Raw genomic sequence first — 26172 nt, forward strand, 5'->3', positions numbered from 1 at the left:
GCAGGGTGTTAGTCTGTCCCAGGTGCAGGATCTGCCCTTTGTCCTTCTGGTGGCTCAGGAATGTGCTGACAGGACAGTCCTCCTGCCTGTCAGGTTGCCCTGGAATGGCATCTGTAGGCCACAAAATCGGTCTCTACAATTTAGTGCCATCGACCAATGTGGTGAGAGTGGCCTCCTCTGCATCATGGGCACAGGTGTTCAACTGCCCAGGGCACAGCAGGGTCCCCTGTGCTGCCCCACCATGCCCCAATATGTCCCCCTGGCCTCCAGGCAGGGTCTGACCCCCTCACTACTGCTCTCACAGACTCCTCATCCAACCGATATTTTACCCGTCTGTTTCTCTGCCCATCCCGACTGGAATGGCCTGACTTGGGTAGAAGAATGTTGAGGGAGATCACGCCAAGAGTTGGGCTGAAGCTGAGGCACATGGCAGCCATTTTTTATCTCCTCATGCACAACTGCAGGCTGTCAGGCTGATGAGGCATGAGTGACCTTTGGAGAGTCCATGTTGGCCGTTACTCTCTCTTAGTGAATTGTCACCCAAGAGGACTCTCATTGATGTCACACTCCTCACCATGGTGAGCTTGTACAGCCTGGGGTTCCCTGGGTTGTGCTTTTGGGCACTTTCGAAGATGGATGTTTGCCCTTTTTCTCAAGAGTCCTCTGCCAATCCCATGACCTTGCCAAAGGGATATTCCAAAGAATTATTCATCTTCCCCTGTAACTTCACTACCACTATTCTGCCTGTTCTATAGAGTATTTAATTTCTTTAATCTTTCAGATATTTGCACTTGACCAGGATACAATGACCATTTCTGAAGTCATCTTTTCAGATGCAGACTGGCCAGGCAAAGGCCCTTGCCACTATTCTCCAGCTTCCTCCTCCCCTTAATCTTTCTTCATTCGGATGCCTTTCACCTGTGTTGCTGTTTTGAGCTTCAGGCAGTAAAATCTTACATGTCTTTCAACAGTCTAATTGTCTGTTTAGGCAACTCTTTCACTGTGTTTATAGCTGTCATTTTGTATCTACCTGCCTCAAATATTTCTCATCAGATTATCCCTTGTAGAAAGTTCAACATCATTAGAGACAGCTCGGACACAGCATGTGCTTGCTGAGTGTGTTTTATTGGTTGTGAAACTTTATCATGGCGCACTGTTCTCTGTTTGCACATCAGGAAAGTTCTTCTGTGCCCATGTGCAGCCAGGTCTCTCAGGAGAGCAGGCGGGAGATGATGCAATGGAGCTGTAACATCCAGCTGCAGACTGCAGGGGAGAAGGCTGATGTCACAAAAAGTGATGCAGGTTCCAGGGGACAATGAGGAAAATGGTGGGGTTGGGGAGGTGAGGAGCAAGGTTGTCCATATAAGGTCAGACCTCAAAAAAATGCTTTTCTGACCAGTCCAGACCTCCAGAGGAGACCCTCTGAATCATTCACACTTGGAGAATGCTGCTCTAAACCCTCCTTTGAAAGAAAAGGCAGAGTATGTAACCCTGAAAAAAACCAAAATTATTAATTGCACTTTGAAAACTTCCTCCTGAACCACACTATGAAACAGCTCCAATCAGCTATGGTGAAGAAAGTTACAGAAAGAGAAACAGTTCGTTAGGGTATTTGGGGCTCATTGTATGACCCTCAGGTACTGAGAGAAGCCTGAAGAAACCTCTGCAGAAATCAAAGTCGGAAGCAAAGCCCAGAAGTCCCTTGAAGCCCTGACTGGCCCCCCTGAGGGCCCTTACTGACAAAGCCTCCCCAGGGCCTCCTCAGAGCAGATCACTGGAGGCCATGCTTGCAGGCAGGCCAAGGCCCTGTGCAGGTGGCCGGAATGCTGAGAAAACCCTTTGCTTTGCTTTAGGAAGCAGAAAGGCCAAGCCCTGACCCTCAGGCCCTGAGAAGGCACATCCTGACACCCTCCAAGTTCCATCTCACCAGTCTCACTGGCAGAGGCAACTGCTCTACCCAAGAGGACCAAGACCTCAGTCCTCTTGGTCCTTGCAGCCTTGCTACAGCCCTTGGCCAACTCTACTGCAGGCTGTCCTACCCTGCCCCTCTTTCCCTTCAGGCTGTTCACACCCTGCTTGCTTTCCTACCTAGCTCTGCCCTCAGCATTTCTACACATTCCCTCATGTCTCTCCAATCTCACTGGCCATTCCTTGAAACACAAAGCCATGGGCTGATCCAGACTACCTCTGGGGGACATCTTGCACCGCAAGGCTACCCTTGGAGTGACATTTCTTTTTTCCTCCCCTCCAGTCTGAACCTTCCGAGCTGCACTTTGTGGAGGTTTCCTTCTCTTCCCACTACCAAGAAAAACTCCATCATCTCCGAAACCACCCTTCAAGCAGGTGCATGCTGCTCCTGTAGTGCCCTGAGCCTCCACTTCAGCAGGCTAAAGAAGCCCAGAACCTTCATCCTCCCTACACAGGCTCCAAACTCCAGCCTGGCAGATCTCCTCGGCAGTCTTTCCATTTCCTCCCCATTCCTCCAGACATGGGAGCCCCAAAGCCAGACTCTAGTCATCCAGATGTGGCCACAGCAGTGCTGAGTCGAGGGGGATGAGAGGTCCTTTGTCTGGGTGACCACGTACCCCCTAATGCAGCCCCATCTCTGCAGCCCCATCTGCAGCTGACCTTACACACAGTGAGTGTGTACCACCGGCTCCTATGGCATCCCTCGTAGTGCCCAGGCCCTTCTCCTCAGGATCACTCCTGAGCGGCTCAGTCCCAGCCTGCCCTCAGCTGTGGCTTCACTCTGCCCCCATAAAGGACTCACCACTTCTCCTCACAAAGCTTCCTGAGGTTTCTAGTGCCAAATCTAGTGCCAAATCCCAGAGATTTCCAAGGTCCCCCAGCAGTGAAGCACCATTGGACCAGCTCTTCATCTGCACCAGCAGCTAGCTCACCCAGACCTGTGGTGCCTCTAACAAGACAACAGCATGAGGAATTGCAGGGCACTACAGATCATAACAGGAGGCCTTGTTCAGTGATATTGTTGACCAAGGGACACATTCCCATGGTGTCCAGCTCAGGAACACCAAAGGAAGGTCCAAATCAAGGCAGAGTACGAGCAGGGAGGAAAGGATAAACAGAGATGGGCTGTTTGCATGGGAGGGTACAAGGTTGGTCAAAGTGAAGAAACTGTGACCAGGAATTGAGGGAAAAAGAAAAGAAAAGATGAAGCAGTTGAACTGATCGGGCTGTTGGGGGTACCTGCCAAGCAGCCCTGCATCTCTGCAACAATGCCTGGACTGGGACAAGAAAGCCACAGGTTATCTGACCAAATTTCTCTTTGGCTTCAGTGATCAGCCATGAAGGGAAGATCTGTGGGGGATCGAAGACACAATCATGCTGGAAGGGACATCAGGAGGTCTCTAGACCAACCTGCTGCTCGTAGCGGAGTCACTTATGGAGTCAGACCAGGTTGCTCAGGTTTTCATTTATTTGGGTCTTGAAAAGCTCCAAGGACAGAGATGACACCGGCTCTCTGGGAGATCTGCTGCAGTGCTTGACTGTCTTGGTGAGGAGAGTATTTCCTCCCTTCTTTCAGGTGATGCCCATTGGCCCTCATCCTCCCATCATGCACAGCAGAGTAGAGCCTCACTGCATTTTCTTGGTGATATCCAAGAAGATGTGGCAAGGCTGTGAGGGCTCCCCAAAGCCTTGTCCTTTCCTGGTTTTAGCACCTTTGCAGCAAAGGTGGCCAACAGCATCCTGGGCAGCAGTAGGAATAGCACTGCCAGAGGGTTGGTGGAGGTGATCCTTCCTCTCTACTCAGCACCATTACAGTTTCTCTTCCTCACCTCCCTCACAGTTTTCTACCCTACCACCTTCACCCACACTGCAGCCAAAGCTGCCCTCCACAGCAGAAGAGGTGTGACAACCCCTATCCATGACCTCTTCCTGGATAGGCCTATCAGGTTCTTAGGGAAGGGGATTCTCACCATCCACATGCTTTTGCTGGCCTGTCAGTGACACTGGCAGAGGTCAGCCTAAAAGCACGTATCCCAGCCAGGACTCAAGGGCTGACCTATCAGCTACTGCAGAAAGAATCACAGAATCAGAAAACGGTGGGGGTTGGAAGGGATCTCTGAAAATCACGTACTCCAACCCCCCCGTTAAAGCAGGTTTGCCTAAAGCAGGAGGATTGCGTCCAGGCGGGTTTTGAATATCTCCAGGGAAGGAGACTCCATACCCTCCCTGTTCCAATGCTCTGTCTCCCTTCATGGAAAGTTTTTCTTCATGGTGAGGCGGAACTTCCTCTGCTCCAGCTTGTGCCTGTTGCCCCTTGTCCTGTCACTGGGCACCTCTGAAAAGAGTCTGGCCCCATCCCTTTGACACCCACTTTTTAGATATTCATAAGTGATGGTAAGGTCCCTTCTCAGTCTTCTCCTCTCCAGGCTAAAGAGCATCAGGTCTCTCAGACTTTCCTCATACGGGAGATGCTCCAGGCCCCTCACCATCTTAGTAACATCTGCTGGACTCTCTCCCGCAGTTCACTGTCCCTCTTGAACTGGATGGCCCAGAACTGGGCACAGCACTCCAGATGTGGCCTCAAAAGGGCAGAGCAGAGGGGGAGAATAACCTCCATCGACCTCCTGGCCATATTCTTCATGCACCCTAGGATACCTTTGGCCTTTTGGCCACAAGGCCACATCGCTGGCCCATGGTACACTTGCTGTCCACCACAGCTCCCGGGTCGTTCTCTGCAGAGATGCTCTCCAGCAGGTCGACCCCCAGCCTGGATTGGTACGTGGGGTTATTCCTCCCCAGGTGCAGGACCCTACATTTGCCCTTATTGAACCTCATGAAGTTCCTCTCTGCCCAGCTCTTCAGCCTGTCCAGGTCTCGCTGAATGGCAGCACAGCCTTCTGGCATGTCAGCCACTCCTCCCAGTTTCGTATCGTCACCAAACTGGCTGAGGGTGCACTCTGTCCCTTAATCCTGGTGGTCAACAAATACGATGCACAGGATGGGACCCAGTACTGACCCTTGGGGAACACCGCACAGGCCTCCAGCTGGACTCAGCACCACTGATCACACCCCTCTGAGTTCTGTCCTTCAGTCAGATGTCGATCCACCTCACTCCCCACTCGCCAAGCCCACACTTCCTAAGCTTCTCTATGAGGATGTGGTGGGAGACAGTGACAAAAGCCTTTCTAAAGTCGAGGCTGCCAACATCCACTGCTTTACCCTCCTCCACCCAGCCAGTCATGCTGTCACAGAAGGCTCTCAGATTGGTCAAGTATGTTTTCCCCTTGGTGAACCCATGCTGACTACTCCTGATAATCCTCTTTTCCTCCTCCTGTTTAGAGATGACAGCCAGAATGAGCTGTTCCATCACCTTTCCAGGGATGGAGGGGAGGCTGACTGCTCTGTAGTTCCCCGCATCCTCCTTTTTGCCCTTTTTGAAGACTGCAGTGACATTGGGTTTCGTCCAGTCCTCAGGCACCTCTCCTTTTTGCCACGACCTATCAAAGATGATGGAGAGCGGCTTAGCAATAGCATCTGCATCTCCCTCAGCATATCTGAGCTGTTCTCATGCACTCATCTTACCCACAGGGCTGCTCAGAGACACGAGTCCTTCCCTCATACACACACAGGCAGTGCAAAGCAGGAGTTCTAGTGCCTCTCTGGCCTCATGTGGCTGCTCCCAGAGGGTGGCAGGCACCTCAGCCCTGCATGTGTCACATTACTCTGCACTGGTCTGAGATGCCCCACGGCAAGAGAAATGGACACAGGGACATTGGTTCAAGGAAGCCCATCCCAGTGCTGCATTCAGGTGTTTTCCCTGGGGACGTTACTGTCAACATGAAGTGACCCTGAGACACTGCCTGTCCCACTGGCCTTCATGGCAAACCCAGGAACAGCTGAATGTGGTTGTGCTCCTTCAGGCTCATCTCACATCATGGACAAGATGTGCATTCTTACGTCTCATCTGTACAATGTGAACATGGATGTCTGACCTGGTCATTCACTGTTCCACTGTGGAGGGACAAAGAACCTCTTCAAGCTGGGGTGAGAGGGCAGTGCTGGAAATGGTGGTTGTGATGGGGCTCCTCCATGACGATTGCGCCAGGGCATGAGCTTTAACCTAGGCCGGCAACTAAGCACCACACAGCTGCTCCCTCCCTTGCTACCCCTGCAGCAGGATGGGGGAGGGAATTGGAAAGGTAAAAGTAAGAAAACTCGTGGGTTGAGATAAAGGTGGTTTAATAGGTAAAGCAAAAGCAGTACACATAAGCCAAGCAAAAGAAGGAATTCAGGCCCTCCTTCCCATCAGCAGGCAGGGCTCAGCCACCCCCAGGAAAGCAGGGTTTCATCATGCATGATGGTTACTTGGAAAGACAAATGCCATCACTCCGAATGTCCACCCGTTCCTTCTTCTTCCCTCCAAAATGGAGGAAGGATCTCGGGAAAAACGTCTCTGAAGGACTTCCTTGTTGTGTGTTTTGTTTAAACACACAAGGAGCACAGCTCCTCCTCTACACATCCACTCAGTCTGGAAAGAAAAGCAGGCAGTGAATTATAAGGGAGGTACAATATCATGATAGGTAAAACGCCACCACAACCAACAGAAAATACAGACGACATGCTGGGCCTCTACTGAGGTACGCAACAACTGCTATGCAGAGGAAGACAGGCAGTTTCTTGCTTCCAAATAACAGCCAGCCATCAGTTTGCACACAGCACCCTTGAGCTCCTGGTTCCTCATGCTGTAGATGAGGGGATTCACTGCTGGAGGCATCACTGAGTACAGAAATGACACCACCAGATCCAGGGATGGGGATGAGATAGAGAGAGGCTTCAGGTAGGCAAACATGGCAGTGCTGATGAACAGGGAGACCACGGCCAGGTGAGGTAGGCAGGTGGAAAAGGCTTTGTGGCATCCCTGCTCAGAGGGGATCCTCAGCAAGGCCCTGAAGAGCCGTGTGCAGCACAGCATAGGGAAAAGCAGTGCCCCAGGCAGCTGCTGCCATTTTGGCACAAGCTCTGCTGCCCAGGAGGGTCCCGTAGTGCAGGGGTTTGCAGATGGCAACGTAGCAGTCGCAGGCCATGACTGTGAGAAGAAAATACTCTGCTGTACTCAAGAAGAGAAAGAGGAAAAACTGCGCAACACATCCTGAGTAGGAGATGGCCCCAGTGTTCCTGTGGGAATTGGCCATGGCTTTGGGGAGAGCGGTGGAGAGGAAGGCCAGGTCGAGGAGGGAGAGATTGAGGAGGAAGAAATTCAGTAGTCTAGTTTTCTCTCGCCAGCTCTTTCATTAGGTTTATACATACCTTTTTGTATTTATCGATCTAAAACATTTCTCACAGGACTATCCCTCCTCAAAAGGCGACCGCATTAGAGACACCTTGTACTTAGCACACAGTTGAGGAGTGTGTTTTATTTTGATGAGACTTGGTCATGCTTTACTTTTCTTTGCTTACCCATAGGAGAAGTCTTTCTGTGCCTGTGTGCAGGTAGTTCTCTAAGGAAATCAGGTGGGAGATGGTGCAATGGAGATGTAACATTTGTCTGCAGACTTCAGTGGAGAAGTCTGAGGTAAGACAGGATGTAAATACCAGTTGGCAAAGACATCAATGGGGAGGTAGAGTATGTGAGGAGCAAAGCTGTCCTCAAAAGTGTCAGACCTCAAGGGACTGCTTTTCCTAGCTGTCCAGACCTGCTGAGGAGACACTCAACATCAATATCAATTGTAGAATGCTTCTATCACGTCTTCTCTCAACTGAAAAGTAAAAAAATACCCTTTAAAATAAGATTAGTTTTAATGAGCTGCACTTTGAAATCTTCTTCTGTAACTGCACTCTGAAAGGACTCCAATTAGCTGTAAAAATGTCAAAGACTTAAAGAAAATGAAAGGAAGAGAAATAGCTCGTTAGGGCTTTCTGTCTTTTAATGAGCCCCATGGGGTATTTGGCCTTAAGTAAAGGAATCTCATCTACTGAGAGGAGACTGAGCAAACTGCTCAATTCACCAGAGTCAGAAGCAAACCCTAAAGTCCCTTGAAGGACTGATTGGCCCCACTGAGGGCCACTGCTGACAAAGCCTCCCCAGGGACTCATTAGAGCAGAGAATGGGAGGCTGTGCTTGCAGGTAGGCAAAGGCCCTGTGCAGGGGGCTGTAGTGCTGAGGAAACCCTGGCTTTGTTTCACCGAGCAGAAAGTCCAAACCCTGACCCTCAGGCCCTGGACAGGTAGATCCTGCCCCTTGCATGGGGCTCGGGGCTCTTCCCAGGGGCAGTGGGGTGTGAGGGGGAGCGGTGCCAAATGCAGGGAAACTGGACAAGCCCTCCTGGCTTCCCCAAGCAATAGGGAAGAAGAAACGGAAAGTTCTGCCTGGGAGGCCTTGGTGGCAGAGGCAAGTGGCATAGCCAAGGGGCCAAAGGCCTTGCTCCTGTTGGCCCTTTGAGCCTTGCCAGAGCCCTCGGCCATCTCTACTGCAGGCTGTCCTGCACTCTTCCACACCTGCATCTCTTCCCTTGCAGGCTGCAGACACCCATCTTGCTTTCCCACAGAGCTCTCCCCTCAGCATTTCTAGACCTTGACTGATGTCTCTCCACCCTCACCTCACATTCCTTGAAATGCAAAGCCATGGGCTGAACCAGACTCCCTCTGGATGACCTCTTGCACCACAATGCTACCCTCCGAGGGAGATTTCTTTTTCCTCATATGCAGTCTGAACCTTCCAAGCAGCACTTTGTGGAGGTTTCCTTCTCTTCCCACTACTAAGAAAAGCTCTACCATCTCTGGAACCACCAGTCAAGCAGATATTATAGAGTCCTGGGCATGCACTTCATCAGCCTAAAGAAGCCCAGGTCCCCCAGCACTCCACACAGGCCCCAAGCCCCATCCTGGCAGATCCCGTCTGGAGCCTCTCCAGTTCCTTCTCATTCCTCCAGAACAGAGCACCCCACATGCAGACTCACTAGTGCAGATGTGATCACACCAGTGCTCAGTCAAGGGCTGTGATAACTCCTGTCTGGGTGGCCATGCCCCCCCTAATACAGGCCTGTGTGCAGCAGGCCTTATTCATGGTCAGTATGTGCCACTGTCTTCTGCAGCTGCCCTCATCATGCCCAGGCTCCTCTACTCAAGGTCACACGATCACAGAATCACAGAACGGTGGGAGCTGGAAGGGCCCTCTGGACATCATCTAGTCCAACTCCCCTGCTAATGCAGGTTCACCCAGAGCAGGTTACACCGGACTGTGTCCAGGGGGTGCTGAAAATCTCTAGGGAAGGAGACTTTACCACCTCCCTGGGCAGCCTGTTCCAGTGCTTTGTCACCCTCAATGTAAACGAGTTTTTCGACATGTTGAGGCGGAACTTCCTGTGCTACAGTTTGTGCCCGTTGCCTCATCCTGTTGCTGGGCACCACTGAGAAGAGCCTGGCCCTGTCCTCTCGACACCCACCCTTTAGATATTTGTAAGTATTGATTAGTTCCCCTCTCAGTCTTTTCTTCTCCAGGCTAGAGCCCCAGGGCTCACAGCCTTTCCTCAAAAGAGATATGCTCCAGTCTCCTCATCATCTTTGTAGCTCTCCACTGGACTCTCTCCAGTAGTTCCCTGTCTCTCTTGAACTGAGGTCCCCAGAAATGAACACAGCACTCCGGATGTGGCCTCACCAGCGCAGAGTACAGGGGGAGGAGAACCTCCCTCCACCTGCTGGCCACACGCTTCTTCATGCACCCCAGAATCCCACTGGCCTTTTTGGCAACAAGGGCACAAGGCTAGCTCATGGTTAATTTGCTGTCCACCACAGCTCCTAGGTCCTTCTCCGCAGAGCTGCTCTACAGCCTGTACTGGTGCAGGGGGTTATTCCTCCCCAGGTGCAGGACCCTACACTTGCCCTTACTGAACCTCAGGTTCCTCCCCGTCCAGCTCTCCAGCCTGTCCAGGTCTCGCTGCATGGCATCACAGCCTTCTGGAGTGTCAGCCACTCCTCCCAGTTTAGTATTGACAGCAAGTTTTAGTTGTATATTTTAGTAAGTACTGCAGCAGATACCACCTAAATGAGCGTTGCAAAAATCTAGGCAAGTGCAACAATCATAATATCATGGAATCATGTTTTTTGAACTTCTCCAGGGATGGTGACTCCACCACCTCCTTGGGCAGCCTGTTCCAGTGTTTGACCACTCTCTCAGTAAAGAAATGTTTCCTCATGTCCAATCTAAACTTCCCCTGGCGCAACTTGAGGCCATTTCCTCTTTTCCTATGACTTGGGAGTAACAACTGACCCCCACCTTACCATGTTGCAGAAATCACCAGATTTAGGATTTTATGATACTGCTTAGAAATCCCCTTAATTTTCCCATCTTGATTTGAATATCAAGAATTCTAATTAGTGAACATTAATAGGAGAGACTAGTGATTATATTGGGAAAATAAATCTAAAATGGAATAAATGATCAAAGATAAAATCTGTATTTCCAATGCTCCTAGCATACTCCTGTAAAATTCCAGACCCAAGGTATTCATTAACCAATGATCTGTTAGAAGTTAGAAAGAAAGACAGTATGTTGTAGTCCAAGATGTCTGCAAAACAGGATTTATGATGGTACCCATTGTGTATAATCTTTGAATCATGACCAAAGTAGGTACGAGCCAAGAGCCTACGAGCCAAGGACATGTTCCTTGATCATACATGGTAAATTCGAGGAGTGGTCGAGACCTCCGACTCATGGACCACCTACCCAAATTATACCCCCTACTCACAAGGGAACAATAGAAGACTATGACAGAGGCTGCACGCTAATTTGCATCAGAAGCAAGAGAAGAAGAATCAATCAACGAGAGGATGAAATTGACTACATATTGTTTAGACTAAATATGTATGAATGTAATATATAAATATTTGTTGATTGCAATGTGCAAGCGGACATCTTTGGGAAGGATCCCTTGTCCCTGGTGCGCACCGTTAATAAAGGATGTCTCTACTGATCTAACTGTGTGTAGAGAAGTTTTTCTTACCACTGCAGATTTGCAACAACTACAACCTACTCTGAGGTAGTTGTAGAGAGCGATGAGGTCTCCCCTCAGCCTCCTCTTCTCTGGACTAAACAACCCCTGTTCCCTCACCCGCTCCTCATAAGACCTGTTCTCCAGGCCCTTCACCAGCTTTGTTGCCCTTCTCTGAACATGCTCCAGCACCTCAGTGTCTTTCTTGCAGTTAGGGGCCCAAAACTGCACACAGCGTTCGAGGTGTGGCCTCACCAGTGCCAAGTACAGGGGCACGATCACCTCCCTGTCCTGCTGGCCACACCATTTCTGATACAGGCCAGGATGCTGTTGGCCTTCTTGGCCACCTAAGCACACCGCTGGCTCATGTTCAGCTGAATGTCGACCATCACCCCAGGTCCTTTTCTGCCAGGCAGCTTTCCAGCCACTCATCCCCAAGCCTGTAGCACTGTGTGGGGTTGTTGTGACCCAGGTGCAGGACTCGGGCTCTTGGCCTTGTTGAACCTCACGCAGTTGATCTCATCCCATTGATCCAGCCTGTCCAGATCCCTCTGCAGAGCCTCCCTACCTTCGAGCAGTTCAACACTCCTACCCAATTTAGTGCCATCTGCAAACTCACTGAGGCAGCACTCAATCCCCTCATCCAGATCGTCAATAAAGATGTTAAACAGACCAGTCCCAATACTGAGCCCTGGGGGACACTGCTTGTGACCAGTCACCACCTGGATTGAACTCCATTAACCACCACCCTGTGTTTGGCCGTCCAGCCAGTTACGCTGACCCAAACTGAGCTAGTTGTCATGACCAGTAACTCCCAAACACACCTTTCCTGTCCTGCGTGACCACCATACCAAACGGAACCTAGTCATGGAAGACATGAACTCAGTGGACACTTCACAGGCAATTTCATGGACACTTGAGAGGGGTGGCCCATAGTTAAAGTAATGATAGCTGTCTGTGGGACCTGACTGTGACAGATATTGTATGGAACAATGAGTGGAGATTGGACTAGGTCTAGCTGGACTTACTTCTTTTCATGAAAGCTCCTGTGGTGCTATGTCTCAGTTTTGTGACTAAAACGAAGCTGAGAACACATGAATGTTCTAGATGTTTCTGAACAGCATTTGAAAAGCATCAAGGCCTTCTCTGTTTCTGACTGTGCCCCTTCAGTGAATAGAGGGGTGAGGGTGCAAGAGGTTGGGAGGAGACACAAGCAGGTCAATGACCCCAAATGACCATCTTAACCTCAAAGTATTCTTGCTTTACTCTAATTTCTTCTTCCCAGGTCCCACTGATGTCAGGGGAGGGATGTGAGCAAGCTGCAGGGCGGTGCCTAATTTCCTGCTGGGGTTAACCCACAACATTTACAAACAAGGAAGAGCTGGTGAGGAATGGAAAAGTCCAGGTGAGAATGTAGAGTTGAGGATACCGAGAAAAAGATAAAAAAGGAAAGAACAGGCTCCTATAGGGCCTGCTGAGGGACCTCCTTAGAAGAACCTGTGGGCTAAAAACCTGCAGAGAAGATGGGTGCAGAGAGATGTTTGATGCTCAAGGATATTCTCTTCACAATCCACAATGGTCCACCTTGACATGCTGGAAGTCACATAAAGGTGGCAGGAGGCTGGCATGGCTGAGAAAGGAGCTGCTGGCTAAAACCAAGAATGAAGGGAAAGCCCAGAAAAGGTGGCAGCTGGCTGCTTTCCAGCCTCCTTGGTTCTGTGATTCTGGCAGGAGAGTGACACTCCAGAGCTCTTGGCAGCACTGCCCTCTTGCCAGGAGCTCCCTTCGTCCCAGCCAGGCAAAGGCAAGGTCAAGGTGGCTCTGATGCTGAGGAAACCTGGGGGTGTTCCATGAATGCTGCAGGTCCTGACCTCCAGCCTCTGGGAAGGGAGAACAGGTCCCTCACGCATTGCTCAGGTCTCTCCTGAGGACAGTCTGCTCTGCACAGTGCAATGGCAAGCGCAGTTGTGGGACACTGTAGGACATCCTGTGCTGGAGATGCTCAAGGGCTCTGGCAAGACAAAAAGCCCCCAAGAGAGCCGAGTTCTTTCTCCCCTTGGCTAGGGCTGTTGTCTCAACCCCCAAGGCCTACCAGAAGGCACCTTAACTTTACAGCAGCAGCACCTCAGTGCCTCCTCAGCCCACCCAGGACAAACCCAGAAGCAGAGGACCTTGGCCCTGCCCTTGGCACTGCACATCCCCACATCACACTGCCCCAGGAAGAACCCTGAGGAATGGGTGAGGGACTGGATTTGTCTTGCAGGGGCTGGGGCTCAGGGCTTGATCTTTTGGATGGACAATCAGAGCCAGCTTCACCTTGCCTTTGCCTACCTGTCCTCACTGAATCCAGTTTTCTCCTTTAACCAGCCCCCAGGGAGGCTTTGTCAGTAACATCCCTGGGCTGGGCTCCTGGCACACAGAGAGCTCATAGCAAGCAGGCAGAGCTGCAGGGAGACAGCTCTGCCCAGGAGCAGCTGCTCTGCAAAGCGCAGCAGGGCTGAGGGTGCTGCCTGTGGGCACCAAGGAGAAAGGAGCAAGGCAGAGGGAGGTCAAAGGCAGGGGAGAGTGGGAGGATGGCTGAGAGCTCACTGGAGGAGACTCTTCCCAGCCTCTGACACAGTACATCTCTGGGTGCAGAGGTGTGGTGGTGGCTCCTTGAAGGATCTCCTGAATGTGTACAACGTCTGGGATCTGTCTGTAATGTAGAAGAGGAAGACGGGCTTCAGAGCAGGGCTTCCCTACTGCAGTGTGAGAGGGACAGGGCATGACGGCTGCCTTCTGGTGGGGGTGGCTGTGGGGTGTGAAACCCGGTGGGGATGGCTTGAGGGTGTGAAGGTGGGTGTGCAGCCAAGGGTGCCCAGGGCTGTCCTTCCAAGCAGTGTCTCTTCACCTCAGGGGGCTGTGACCTGGGGCGGGGATACTGTCACCAGCCAGCATCAGCACTCAGCCTGTCTTGGTAGCTCCTCATGGAGCTGTGGGGAGAAGCTGTGGGTAGAAGGAGAGATCCTCAGCAAAGATGCATCTCTCCTGACACATAAACCTCTTCCTTCTGCAGAGAAAAGGGACTGAGAGCAACCGGCCTGTGATGTCACCAACGTGGAGGTGCTGTGTTGTGCTGTGCTGTGTAAGGAGAAGGCTTTCCCGAGGGGCCTCTGTCTTCCTCTCCTGTTCTCCATTTGCAGAGGGATCAGGGTATTGCTCTGCATTTTTTTTCTCCTTTTCCTGCTGCTCCTTTTCTTGCTTGTGGAAGCTCTGGGTTGTGGGGGGAGTAGGAGGTATCTCACATGCATTTGAGACACTGATCATGGGGGGCTTTGGGCAATGCAGTGTGTGGGACTTGGAAACATGTGGACTCTGCCTTCAGGAGATGCTGGGCATGATCTTTCAGGCACCTGAGAGTTTTCCTGGGGTGAAGAGGTTGAAGTGCCCTTCCCCTGTGCTGGGGGCACTTCAGCAGGGGAGTATGGGAACCTAGTGACAGCCTCATTCTCACCCACAGGCACGCTGCTCTTATCATGTCTGGGGAGAGCCTTTAGATGGAAAATGAGGATGAGAAAGATTCTATGTCGGCTGAGAGTGATTACGACCCAGAGTTTGCTGTTCAGGAGAGCAGAGTTGGAAGGGCTGGGTCCCTCCCTGGGCTCTTCCCTCTCAGACACAACTGGTCTGGGTGCTGACTCCATCGCACTGGAATAAATTAGGACAATTGTCACATGGTCACTGAGGCAAACACCTGTCACTGGACTGAAGGCACCCGTTGCCAGGAACACCTACTGAAGGCATGGGCTGTTTGACACCACTGCAATAGCACAGGTCTGACTTCTCTGGAGCCCATGGGCAGAGTGTCTGCTTGTCAGTTCTGACCTCACAACAAGGAGAAGTTCCTCCAAAAAAAGAAGCTGTTGTGGGGTTATCTGTATGAAATGGCATAAGATTAGCTCAGAGAAACAGTCCCCCATTCCTGCAGTGACATAATGTCCAATGCCAGCTCCATCACAGAGTTCCTCCTCCTGGCATTTACAGACACATGGGAGCAGCAGCTGTTGACCTTCGGGCTCTTCCTGGGCATCTACCTGGCTGCCCTCCTGGGCAATGGACTCATCATCACCGCCGTAGCCTGTGACCCCCACTTCCACACCACCATGTACTTCTTCCTCCTCAACCTCTCCCTGCTCGACCTGGGCTCCATCTCCACCACTCTCCCCAAAGCCATGGCCAACTCCCTCTGGAACACCAGGGCCATCTCCTACTCGGGATGTGTTGCTCAGCTCTTTCTGTTTTCCTTCTTGCTTGGAGCAGAGTATTGTCTCCTCACTGCCATGGCCTACGACCGCTACGTTGCCATCTGCAAACCGCTGCACTATGGGACCCTCCTGGGCAGCAGAGCTTGTGCCAAAATGGCAGCAGCTGCCTGGGGCAGTGGGTTTCTCAATGCTGCCCTGTACACGTCCAGCACATTTTCCGTACCTTTCTGCCAAGGCAATGCTGTGGACCAGTTCTTCTGTGAAATCCCCCCGATCCTCAAGCTCTCCTGCTCAGACGCCTACTTCAGGGAGGCTGGGGTACTTGTGGTTAGTCTCTGTTTAGCCTTTGTTTGTTTTGTGTTCATTGTGGTGTCCTACGTTCAGATCTTCAGGGCCGTGCTGAGGATCCCCTTTGAGCAGGGTCGCCACAAAGCCTTTTCCACCTGCTTCCCTCACCTGGCTGTGATCTCCCTGTTTATCACCACTGCCATGTTTGCCTACCTGAAGCCTCCCTCCATCTCCTCTCCATCTCTTGACCTGGTGCTGTCATTTCTATACTCAGTGGTGCCTCCAGCAGTGAATCCCCTCATCTATAGCATGAGGAACCAGGAACTCAAGGATGCTGTGTGCAAACTGATGACTGGTTGCTTTTCAGAAGCAGCACTGAACTGCCCATCATCCCCTGCACATCACTAGTAATGGAACTCATTACTGGCATAGCCTATAGTTTTGTGAGGTTTTTTGATTTCGTTTCTTTGGTTTTACTTTTCTTGGTTGTATTAATGCTGTCCATGAACCCTTCCCTTATTCTTCATCCTGTTTCCATGTCAGTATCTGCCTGCCTTGTGAGCCCCAAAGACTTTGTGTAAATAAGGTGCTGTGCTCTCTGTGTTTTTAATTCAAATAAAGGACCCTGCACTGACCTGTTTGTCTGAGCTCCTTTCTCAAGATCTTCTGTGGAGCTGCTGTCGCAGTGTCTGTGTGCTGAGGTGGAGGGGGCAGTAGCCACCCTGAGCTGGGTCTGCTTCTGAGCCTTACCAGCATCGCCATGGCCACCACAGCCCACTTGCTCTGCAGAGCAGCACCACTGGTTCAGGGTCTGTGGGGAGCCTGGGGAGGGGGTACAGGAATAGCTGTCCAAGTCAGCAGAGATGAGCTCTGTAGGGCAAAGTCTCTGTGGGGAGATGGGATGTGCCAGGAGAAGAGCAGAGCACCGTGTGCGTGTGCAGGGGGGACATGGAAAGAAAAACCCTTTGGTTTGGGTGGCAGCTCGGGTCAGTCTGCCCTTTCCCTGGGATAAAAGGACCTTCCTGAGGATCCTCTAGGCCAATTGTCTCCTGCTGTCCTGGGGAGCAAGTTTGCCACATAGGGCTGCAAGGTGCCCAGGGTGAGGATCTCCTCAGCATGCCAGCTGGATGAACATTCTCAGTGGCCTGTTTCTTGCTCTGAGACATGAAGGATGCACAGAGCGGTGTGGAGATTGAGGGCACAGACTCCGATTGGGGATAAACCGAAGACCTTTATTTTTTGCTACAGCATCATTATATACTTTTCTCTACTAGCCCACGCACCTCTAAGTAAGCTATGACTGGTGCATGGGCATTGTCCACGCACCACTACCACTAACATCATTGGCTGCTGTCGTGCAGGCTTGAGTTCCTCTCATATCTAATGGTCAGCACCTGTTTACTTCCCTGTTCTCTTCCTTTACTCTTGTTCAAGGCTCAGGACTGGAGCTGCCTGAATCCTGTTAACTCTTTCCATCCCTTCTCTCCTTGTTCCTCCTCAATGCAACAGTGCCTGGCCGGCTTCCAAAGGTTGCCTCTGCCTTATTCCTACAGACATCCTCCAGGAGAGGAGTGTGGAGCTGCCTGGAGAGCCTGGGGGATCTCCAGGGACCAGTTGTGCCTGGTGTGGACAGTGACTGGAGCCCCACAAAACAAGGGATGAAAGATGGACACACCTGACCATAAAGAAATCAGCTCCCACAAGGAATAGCACCTTTAAAGTCACCACACCACCAGCAGCACATACACAGCTGGGAAGACAGCAGGTCCCATCTTATTCCCCTCTCAGGCTGATCTGGTGTGAAGGTCATGAGGGGGCCTTGCATCCCCTGTAGCATCGACCCATGGATTTGGTTCACATTGGTCATTCTCCCTGACATGTTTGTCAGTCCTGTGTTGAAGACTGGGAGATCGCTGTGGCTTCTTACAAGCCGCAGACATTCGCTGTCTCCCTGGGCACAGCTGAATTTAACCGATGTGTTGCGACGTGTTTCGATGGCTGCGGAGCCATTTGCAAGCCCTCGCATTGCTCTTGTCTTTGCAAACTCCTGCTTGTGCTCCGTGCTCGTGTTCACCTGCTGGGGAATGGCTCCTCTGTCCATGCTCAGCCTCACAATCTTGTGTGCCACCAGACCCTCTGTGCCCAATGCAGAGACTGCTTATTCTGGGCATCATGCCTTTGCTGAGAGAAGCCCACATGGGCACCAGCTACTATGAAACAGGAGCATTGCTCTCTCCTCCGCTGTGCTGCTGAGCTCCTTCACACGGACTACTGTGGTTTATGCCTCCATGATAGGCACCATTCTGAGGATAACCTCTGTGCAAAGCCACGATAAGGCCTTCTTCACCAGAATATCCTTCACCTGCCTATCCTCTATTTCTTCACTCCGTATCACATATGCTGTCTGCATGTTTGACGATGCACAGCCTGAACAGAATCTGTCTGCAAATTTGCAGGTTCTCCTAAGGAGGTGTCTTCAGGAGAAGAATAATTTTAGGTAATTTAGGTGTCACCCAACAGAGTAAGAAGACACCAGCCTTTGAATGTTTGAACTGACCCAGAAAATGAAAACTGGGATGGCCACCTCTGATTCACTGATTCACCACGCTCATACTGCTGGGGGTGACTGAGCTTGAGATTTTGCTCAAATACAGCCAGTGGTTTAACCTCAGAAAGCTTTCCAGATGAACCCAGTGCAGAGATTCCCCTGTGCCAGACTAGAGGCAAAGAGCAAGCCGGGCATTTGAGATGTAAGACTAGCCTGAGCCCCAAGCTAAAATGTCATGCCAACATGGAGAACCACCCTATGCTGAACTTCCCATTTTGCTTCTTGCGTAATGCTATCCATTCTGCCCTGGGACAGAGCCTGAGGGGACAAAACAGCCTGTGGAGAGCTTTTGTTTCACTGCTTCAAACCGACCAGCTCCTCCCCTCGCTCTCCTCCCCTTGCGTTGTGAATCATCCTGTGTCTGGAGTCATCTGCTCTGCTCCTTTCTATGTCTAAAAACAATGGTAAAGATGAAGGGAAAAACATTGGTCGTTATTGCATATACTTTTCTTGTAGTTCCTTCTGTTAGATGCGTATTTTGACTTTAAAAAATAATAACTGAGTACCTCAGAGATTTGAGACTTGAACAGTGAGTGTCACCGACTTTGCTTCAGGTGAGAACTTGTTTCCCAGAGGTTCCCTCTATACTCAATGGAGACAAGAGAAAACGCTAGAGGCTGGATCCTCCCAGCCTATAACTGGCATGCAAAAGAAAGTTCACAAATCTCTTCCAGGCACTCTCGTTCTGCGTTTAGGTCAGGACATTGGAGGGTAATAGCAATGAGCAGCTGTTTGGAAACAACTGCATTTCAGTGCAGGCAGATGTCAGATGAGACTGTGTGGAATCATAGGAAATTTCAGTCACTATTTAGAGTACTAAGGAAGACAAGTTAGACTTGGTCCTTATTCCTCCTTCCCACCCCTGTTCTCTCCTGAAGAAATAGAGAGCAAGAAGCTATGGAAGAAAGCAGGGGATTACGGAAGAGATACTTGATAATACTTACTTTAAAAACAACAGATTCTCAGGGATTCCTAGCCCAAAAAGGCAAGTATTGAAATGTAGAAAGAACAGCTTTCAACATACAGATTTGATTTGATTTAATTTGTTTCAACTGTTTAGTGTTTGTGCAATAGAAGTGGAGACTTTGGCACATACGTGTGACAGATGTTTGCAATAGAACTAGAGTGAATTTGGGATTACCCAGGAATGGGGTGAAATAGCTAACAGCCTCTTTAAAATGTGTTCTGGAGAAAAAAATCCTTTGTGAGTGTTTGGAAAGGGTAGAAAAGAGACAACAAATTCTGTGAGGACTCTTACTGAAATGCGAAACAGAAAAATTTGGGTGGGAGAAATGCTTGAAGGGCTGTCTCTCTCTGTGTCATATAGGAAGACTGCAAGAAAGGAAAGCAGCAGATAAGGAAGGACAGAACTTTTCAGCCAGACAGTGAAATTATCAGAGTTGGGTTTTGCCAGGTTCCTGTCTTGTCAGGATGAACTGAAATTCAGCATGGGACCAGAAAAAAAACTGCAGTTACTGAGTTCATCCTAGAGGGTGATCAAAGACTACAGCTATTTCTCTCTCTGGTCCTTCTGCTCATCTACCTGACAACAGTGATGGGGAATGCGACCATCATTTTCCTCATGTGTATGGACCACCGCCTGCAAACCTGCATGTACTTTTTCATCAGCAACCTGGCCTTCCTGGAGATCTGGTTTACATCCTCCACAAGCATCAAACTCATCGTGATCCTGGCTTCTGGTAGGAGAAGAATCTCACTAAGCAGCTGCTTTGCCGAATCCTATTTCTATTTTGCCCTGGGCTGCACAGAGTTTGCTCTTCTGGTTGTCATGTCCTTTGACATCTACGTTGCCATCTGCCAGCCTTTGTGTTACGCTGCCATCATGAAGCCTCAGCTCTGCATCCACCTGGTTGTTGCTGCTTGGGTCACAGGCATCACACTCTTGAGTTACTGTCTGGTCTTCCTCTACACGCTGACTTTCTGTGGCTCCAACAAGATCCACCACTTTTTTTGTGACAACTTCCCCTTATTCAAATTGTCCTGCTCTGACACCAGCCTGCTTTGGAAACTAGACTCTCTTTTAATACCATTTGTCATACTGAGTTCCTTATGTTTAACTCTGGCATTTTACATGGGCATCCTTCTCTGTATTCTACACCTTCCAGCAGCCTCTGAGAGGAAAAAAGCTTTTACTACGTGTTCTTCCCATCTCACCACCTTGGCCATTGCATATGGGAGCTGCATTGCTCTCTACGTGTGTCCTTCAGAAGATGTTTCCTTGGAGACAAACAGAATTGTAGCTTTGCTGAACACTGTCCTCTATCCATTCTTAAATCCATTCGTCTACAGCCTTAGAAACAAGGCTGTGATGCTGGCCCTGAACAAAGCCATTGCCCGTGCAATAGTACAGCTTTTCCCCTCATCATGATGCCTTTCTGGACAGCTATTCCAATGACCTGCTGTCACATCTTAAATAATACCAATGCACCTATATATGACCTCCAAACACAGATGCCTCAGGAGACTGATGTTCTTGTGGGATTGTGTTAGGTTAAGTGATACGAAGCACATCTACATAGCCAAAGAAAGCACTACCAATGGCAGGAGGAGTAGCCCAGTTTATACCCCGCCCCAGCTCTCCCAGACCCATCCCAGGAGAGCCACCAGCTCATCAAGAGCCTTTGCAAACTAAGAAGAGTTCAGAGGCTCAGTGACAGGTGGGAACCCAAATTACAGGCTCCTGAGGCATGAACACGTCCCAGCTCCTTCCAGGGCTGCCCTGGGAGAGCCATCAGCCCCGTTGTCCAGGTGTGAAACCCATCAAGATGAGTCACTGAGAGCAGCTTCCTGGATCACCACTTGGACTAAGGGGACTGTTGCCTGGTGGTGTAGGACACCTTTTGGGATGCAGGGCAGGAGCATTTTTGGATTGCACAGGACTTACTACGGGAAGTTTAGGGGAGGACCCTGACGAGTGTAACCTGTTCTGTCTGCTCATTAAACTTTATTTCTAACTCTTCCCTGGGTGAGTCAATCTCTCCTCTGCGTGAACCTATGAGCACAGGAGTGTGTCTGCAGCAACCGGCGCAGGACCAGGGGGTCAGACAGCCCTTGTGTCATTAGTGCCAGCAGCTGAGAGACTGGAGCGACTGGACATTGGAGTTTGTGTGTGTGTGTATGTGTGTGTGTATGTGTGTGAGGGATCCACCCTGTACAGATATGTCTATAGAATAGAATGATTCAATTGGGAGGGGCCTATAATGTTCACCTAGTCCAACTACCTGACCACCTCTCACCAAAAGTTAAATCATGTTCTTGAGGGCATTGTACAAATGCCTCTTAAACACTGACAGGCTTGGGGTGTCGACCACCTCTCTAGGGAGCCTGTTGCAGGGTTTGACCACCCTCTTGGTAAAGAAATGCTTCCTAATGTCCAGTCTAAACCTCTCCTGGTGCAGCTTTGAACCATTCCCACATGCCCTGTCACAGGATACCATGGAGGAGAGCTCAGCACTTCCCTCTCCATGTCCCCTCCTCAGGAAGCTGTAGAGAGCAATGACGTCATTCCTCAGCCTCTTTTTCTCCAAGTTACACAAACCCACTCTCCTTAGCTGTTCCTCATAGGACATGCCTTCCAGCCCTGCCACCAGCTTTGTTGGCCTCCTCTGAGCACATTCAAGTATCTTAACATCCTTGAAAATTGTGGGGACCAGAAGCGGACACAGTACTCAAGGGGAGGCCACACTGACACTGAATGCAGCAGGATGATCCAGGGACAGCACAAAGCCTTTTCCACCTGCCTCCCTCACCTGGATGTGATCTCCCTGCTTCTCAGCACTGCCACGTTTGCCCACCTGAAGCCTCCCTCTATCTTCTCACCATTCCTGGATCTGTTGGTTGCAATGCATTACTCGGTTGTGCCTCCAGCTGTGAACCTCCTCATCTACAGCATGAGGAACCAGGAGCTCAAGGATGCTGTGTGGAAACTGATGGCTGGCTGTTATTCAGAAGCAAGAAGCTGCGCATCCTCCTCTGCATAGCAGTTGTCATGTACCTCAGTAGAGACCCAGCCTGTCATTTGTATTTTCTGTTGTTGCTGGTGCCATTTTACTTGTCTTGATGTTGTACCCCCCCTTCTAATTCACTGTCTGCTTCTCTTTCTGGACTGAGTGGATGTGTAGAGGAGGAGCTGTGCTCCTTGTGTGTTTAAACAAAATACACAACCAGGAGGTCCTGCAGAGACTTTTTTGGGGGGCTGTGTTTTGGATTTGTGCTGGAAACACTGTTGATAACACAGGGATGTTCTCTTTATTGCTGAGCTGTGCTTGCACAGAGTCAAGAACTTTTCTGCTCTCAGTGCACCCCTCCAGCAAGTAGGCTGTGGGTGCACAAGGAGTTGGGAGGGGACACAGCCGGGACAGCTGGCCCCAGCTGACCAAGAGGATATTCCATAACATGTGATGTCATGCTCAGCAATAAAACCTGGGGGAAGAAGAAGGAACGGGTGGACATTCGGAGTGATGGCATTTGTCTTCCCAAGTAACCATCATGCATGATGGAGCCCTGCTTTCCTGGAGGTGGCTGAGCCCTGCCTGCTGATGGGAAGGAGGGCCTGAATTCCTTCTTTTGCTTGGCTTATGTGCACTGCTTTTGCTTTACCTATTAAACCACCTTTATCTCAACCCACGAGTTTTCTTACTTTTACCTTTCCGATTCCCTCCCCCATCCTGCTGCAGGGGTAGCAAGGGAGGGAGCAGCTGTGTGGTGCTTAGTTGCCAGCTTGGGTTAAACCTCATGCCCTGGCGCAATCGTCATGGAGGAGCCCCATCACAACCACCATTTCCAGCACTGCCCTCTCACCCCAGCTCGGAGAGGTTCTTTGTCCCTCCACAGTGGAATAGTGAATGACCAGGTCAGACATCCGTATTCGCATTGTTCAGATGAGTTGTAAGAATGCACATCACGTCCACGAGGTGAGATGAGCCTGAAGGAGCACAAACGCCATCAGCTGTTCCTGGGTTTGCCATGAAGGCCAGTGGGACAGGCAGTGTCCCAGGGTCACTTCACGTTGATGGTAATGTCCCCTGGGAAAACACCTGAATGCAGCACTGGGATGGACTTCCTTGAACCAATGTCCCTGCGTCCATTTCTCTTGCCGTGGACATCTCAGATCAGTGCAGAGCAACTTGACACACGCAGGGCTGAGGTGCCTCCCACCCTCTGGGAACGGCAGCAGGAGGCCAGAGAGGCACTACAACTCCTGCCCTGCACTGTCTGTGTGTGTGTGAGTGAAGGACTCGTGTCTCTGAGCAGCCCTGTGGGTAAGATGAGTACACGAGACCAGCTCAGATGTGGAGACCTGGCAGCGCCCTGACATTTCCGTGTGTGACTCCAGGAACAAGCCCCACTGGCCCAGTGAGATTCATCCCAGCTGCCTTGGACAGGCTCGATGCAAGGGCTCCTGTTTGCTGTGTCCCCCTTGCCTGTGGTTCTGGACTGTACCCTCAAAAGTGCCAGAGCGATCAGGGAGGTTCTGGGGTCCGTGGAAACACAGACGTCAAACCCATCTTCAAGAAGTGCAGGAATGAGATTTGGGAGAATTACAGGATGGTGAGCCTAGTTCCATCCCTGGGAAGGTCCTGTGGAAAGTCCTCCTGTAGGCATTTCCAGGTACTTATAGGACAAGAAAGGGATTGCTGAACCAAAATGGGCAGGGGAAAGAAGAGCATGTTGTATACGCGGAATTTTGCAAGGCCTTTGACATGGCTGTAGCGACCACGAGAGCTCAGGATCCTGCGTGGAAGCAGCAGGGCAACCCTGGACTTCAAGAGAGCAAACTTTAGGAACTTCAGAGACCTACTTGGAGGGATCCCATGGGCTGGGGCTCTAGAAGGTTGGGAGGGCTCAAGAGAGCTGGTTGCTCTTCAAGCACGACTTCCTCCAAGCCGAAACCGAAGCATCCCTATAAGGAAGAAATCGAGCACAGGAGGCAGAAAGCCTGCTTAGATGGGCAACGAGCTCTTGGAAACTTCTCTTAAAGGGAAGAAAGAAGTTTACAATATGAGGGAAAAGAGACTGGCCATTTGGGAGGAATTTGGAAATATCGTCAAGGTATGCAGGGATGCAACGAGGAAGGCTAAGGCCTGTTTGGAATTAAGTCTGGCTAAGGACATCAAAGACAGTAAGAAAGACTTCTTCAAATACATCAGCAGCAAAAGGAAGACCAGGGAAAATGTGGACCCCTGCTGAACGAGGCAGTTACCCTGGTGACAGAGGATACGGAGAAGGCAGAGTTACTGATTGCCTTCTTTGCCTCAGTCTTTAGTGCTAAGTTGGTCCTCAGGAATGCCAGACCTTGGAAGTAGGAAAGGAAGTGTGGAGGAAGAAAGACAGCCCCTTGGTTGAGGAGGGTTGGGTCCCTGTCTGGACTGGACACTCAAAAATCCATGGGCCTCGATGGGATGCACCTTCTGGCAGATGTTTTTGCTAAGCCGCTCCCTTCGACAGGTCATGGAGGACAGGAGAGGAGCCTGAGGAATGGAGGAAAGCCAATGTCACTGCAGTTGTCAAAAAGGGCAAAAAGGAGGATGCGGGGAACTACAGAGCAGTCAGCCTCCCCTCCATCCCTGGAAAGGTGATGGAACAGATTGTTCTGGCTGTCATCTCTAAACAGGAGGAGGAAAAGAGGATTATCAGGAGTAGTCAGCATGGATTCACCAAGGGGAAATCATGCCTGACCAACCTGAGAGCCTTCTGTGACGGCATGACTGGCTGGGTGGAGGAGGGGAAAGCAGTGGATGTTGGTGACCTCGACTTTAGAAAGGCTTTTGTCACTGTCTCCCACCACATCCTCATAGGGAAGCTTAGGAAATGTGGGCTAGATGAGTGGAGAGTGAGGTGGATCGACAACTGGCTGAAGGACAGAGCTCAGAGGGATGTGCTCAGTGGTGCTGAGTCCAGCTGGAGGCCTGTGACTAGCGGTGTTCCCCAGGGGTCAGTACTGGGTCCCGTCCTATGCATCCTATTCATCAGTGACCTGGATGAAGGGACAGAGTACAACCTCAGCCAGTTTGGTGATGATACTAATCTGGGAGGAGTGGCTGACACACCAGAAGGCTGTGCTGCTATCCAGCGAGACCTGGACAGGCTGGAGAGCTGGACAGAGAGGAACCTCATGAGGTTCAATAAGGGCAAATGTAGGGTCCTGCACCTGGGGAGAAATAACCCCCTGCCCCAGTCCAGTCTGGGGGTCGACCTGTTGGAGAGCAGCTCTGCGGAGAAAGATCCTGGGAGCTCTGATAGACAGCAAGTTAACCATGAGCCAGCCATGTGCCCTTGTGGCCAAAAAGGTCAGTGGTATCCTGGGGTGTGATAAGAAGCGTGTGGCAAGCAGGTGGAGGGAGGTTCTTCTCCTCCTCTACTCTGCCCTGGTGAGGCCACATCTGGAGTGCTGTGTCCAGTTCTGGGCTCCCCAGTTCAAGAGGGAGTGGGAACTACTGGAGAGAGTCCAGTAGAGGGTTACTAAGATAATGAAAGGACTGGAGCGTCTCCCCTACAAGGGAAGACTGAGAGCTCTGGGGCTCTTTAGCCTGGAGAAGAGAAGACTGAGAGGAGTTCTTATCATCACTTATGAATATCTAAAGTGCAGGTGTCAAGGGTATGGTGCCAGGCTCTTTTCAGTGGTGCCCAGTGACAGGACAAGGGGTAACAAGCACAAACGGAGCACAGGAAGTTCAGACTCAACATGAGGAAAAACTTCTATGAAGGGTGACAGAGCATTGGAACAGGGCGGGTGTGAAGTCTCGTTCTCTGGAGATACTCAAAACCCGCCCATACGCGATCCTCCACGACCTGTTTTAGGCAAACCTGCTGTAACAGGGGCGTTGGAGTACATGATCATCAGAGATCCCTTCCAACCCCCACCGTTTTCTGATTCTGTGATTCTTTCTGCAGCAGCTGATAGGTCAGCCCTGGACTCCTGGCTGGGATACGTGCTTTTAGGCTGACCTCTGCCAGTGTCTCTGACAGGCCAGCAAAAGCATGTGGATGGTGAGAATCCCCTTCCCTAAGAACCTGGTAGGCCCATCCAGGAAGAGGGCATGGACAGGAGTTGTCA

General features: G+C 50.8%; 1 protein-coding gene across 1 annotated transcript; it reads left to right on the top strand.

Annotated features, from left to right (window-relative positions):
- Positions 1 to 15274: 15274 nt before the first annotated feature.
- LOC147414815 (olfactory receptor 14C36-like) lies at positions 15275 to 17740 on the top strand. The gene is made up of 2 exons (XM_086470852.1): positions 15275 to 15842; positions 17619 to 17740. The coding sequence occupies exons 1-2, from the start codon at positions 15275 to 15277 to the stop codon at positions 17738 to 17740; spliced, it is 690 nt and encodes a 229-aa protein (XP_086326978.1).
- The last annotated feature ends 8432 nt before the right edge of the window (positions 17741 to 26172 follow it).

This window comes from Leptosomus discolor, chromosome 10 (genome assembly GCF_034619465.1).
Source record: "Leptosomus discolor isolate bLepDis1 chromosome 10, bLepDis1.hap2, whole genome shotgun sequence".
Lineage (NCBI taxonomy): Eukaryota > Metazoa > Chordata > Aves > Leptosomiformes > Leptosomidae > Leptosomus > Leptosomus discolor.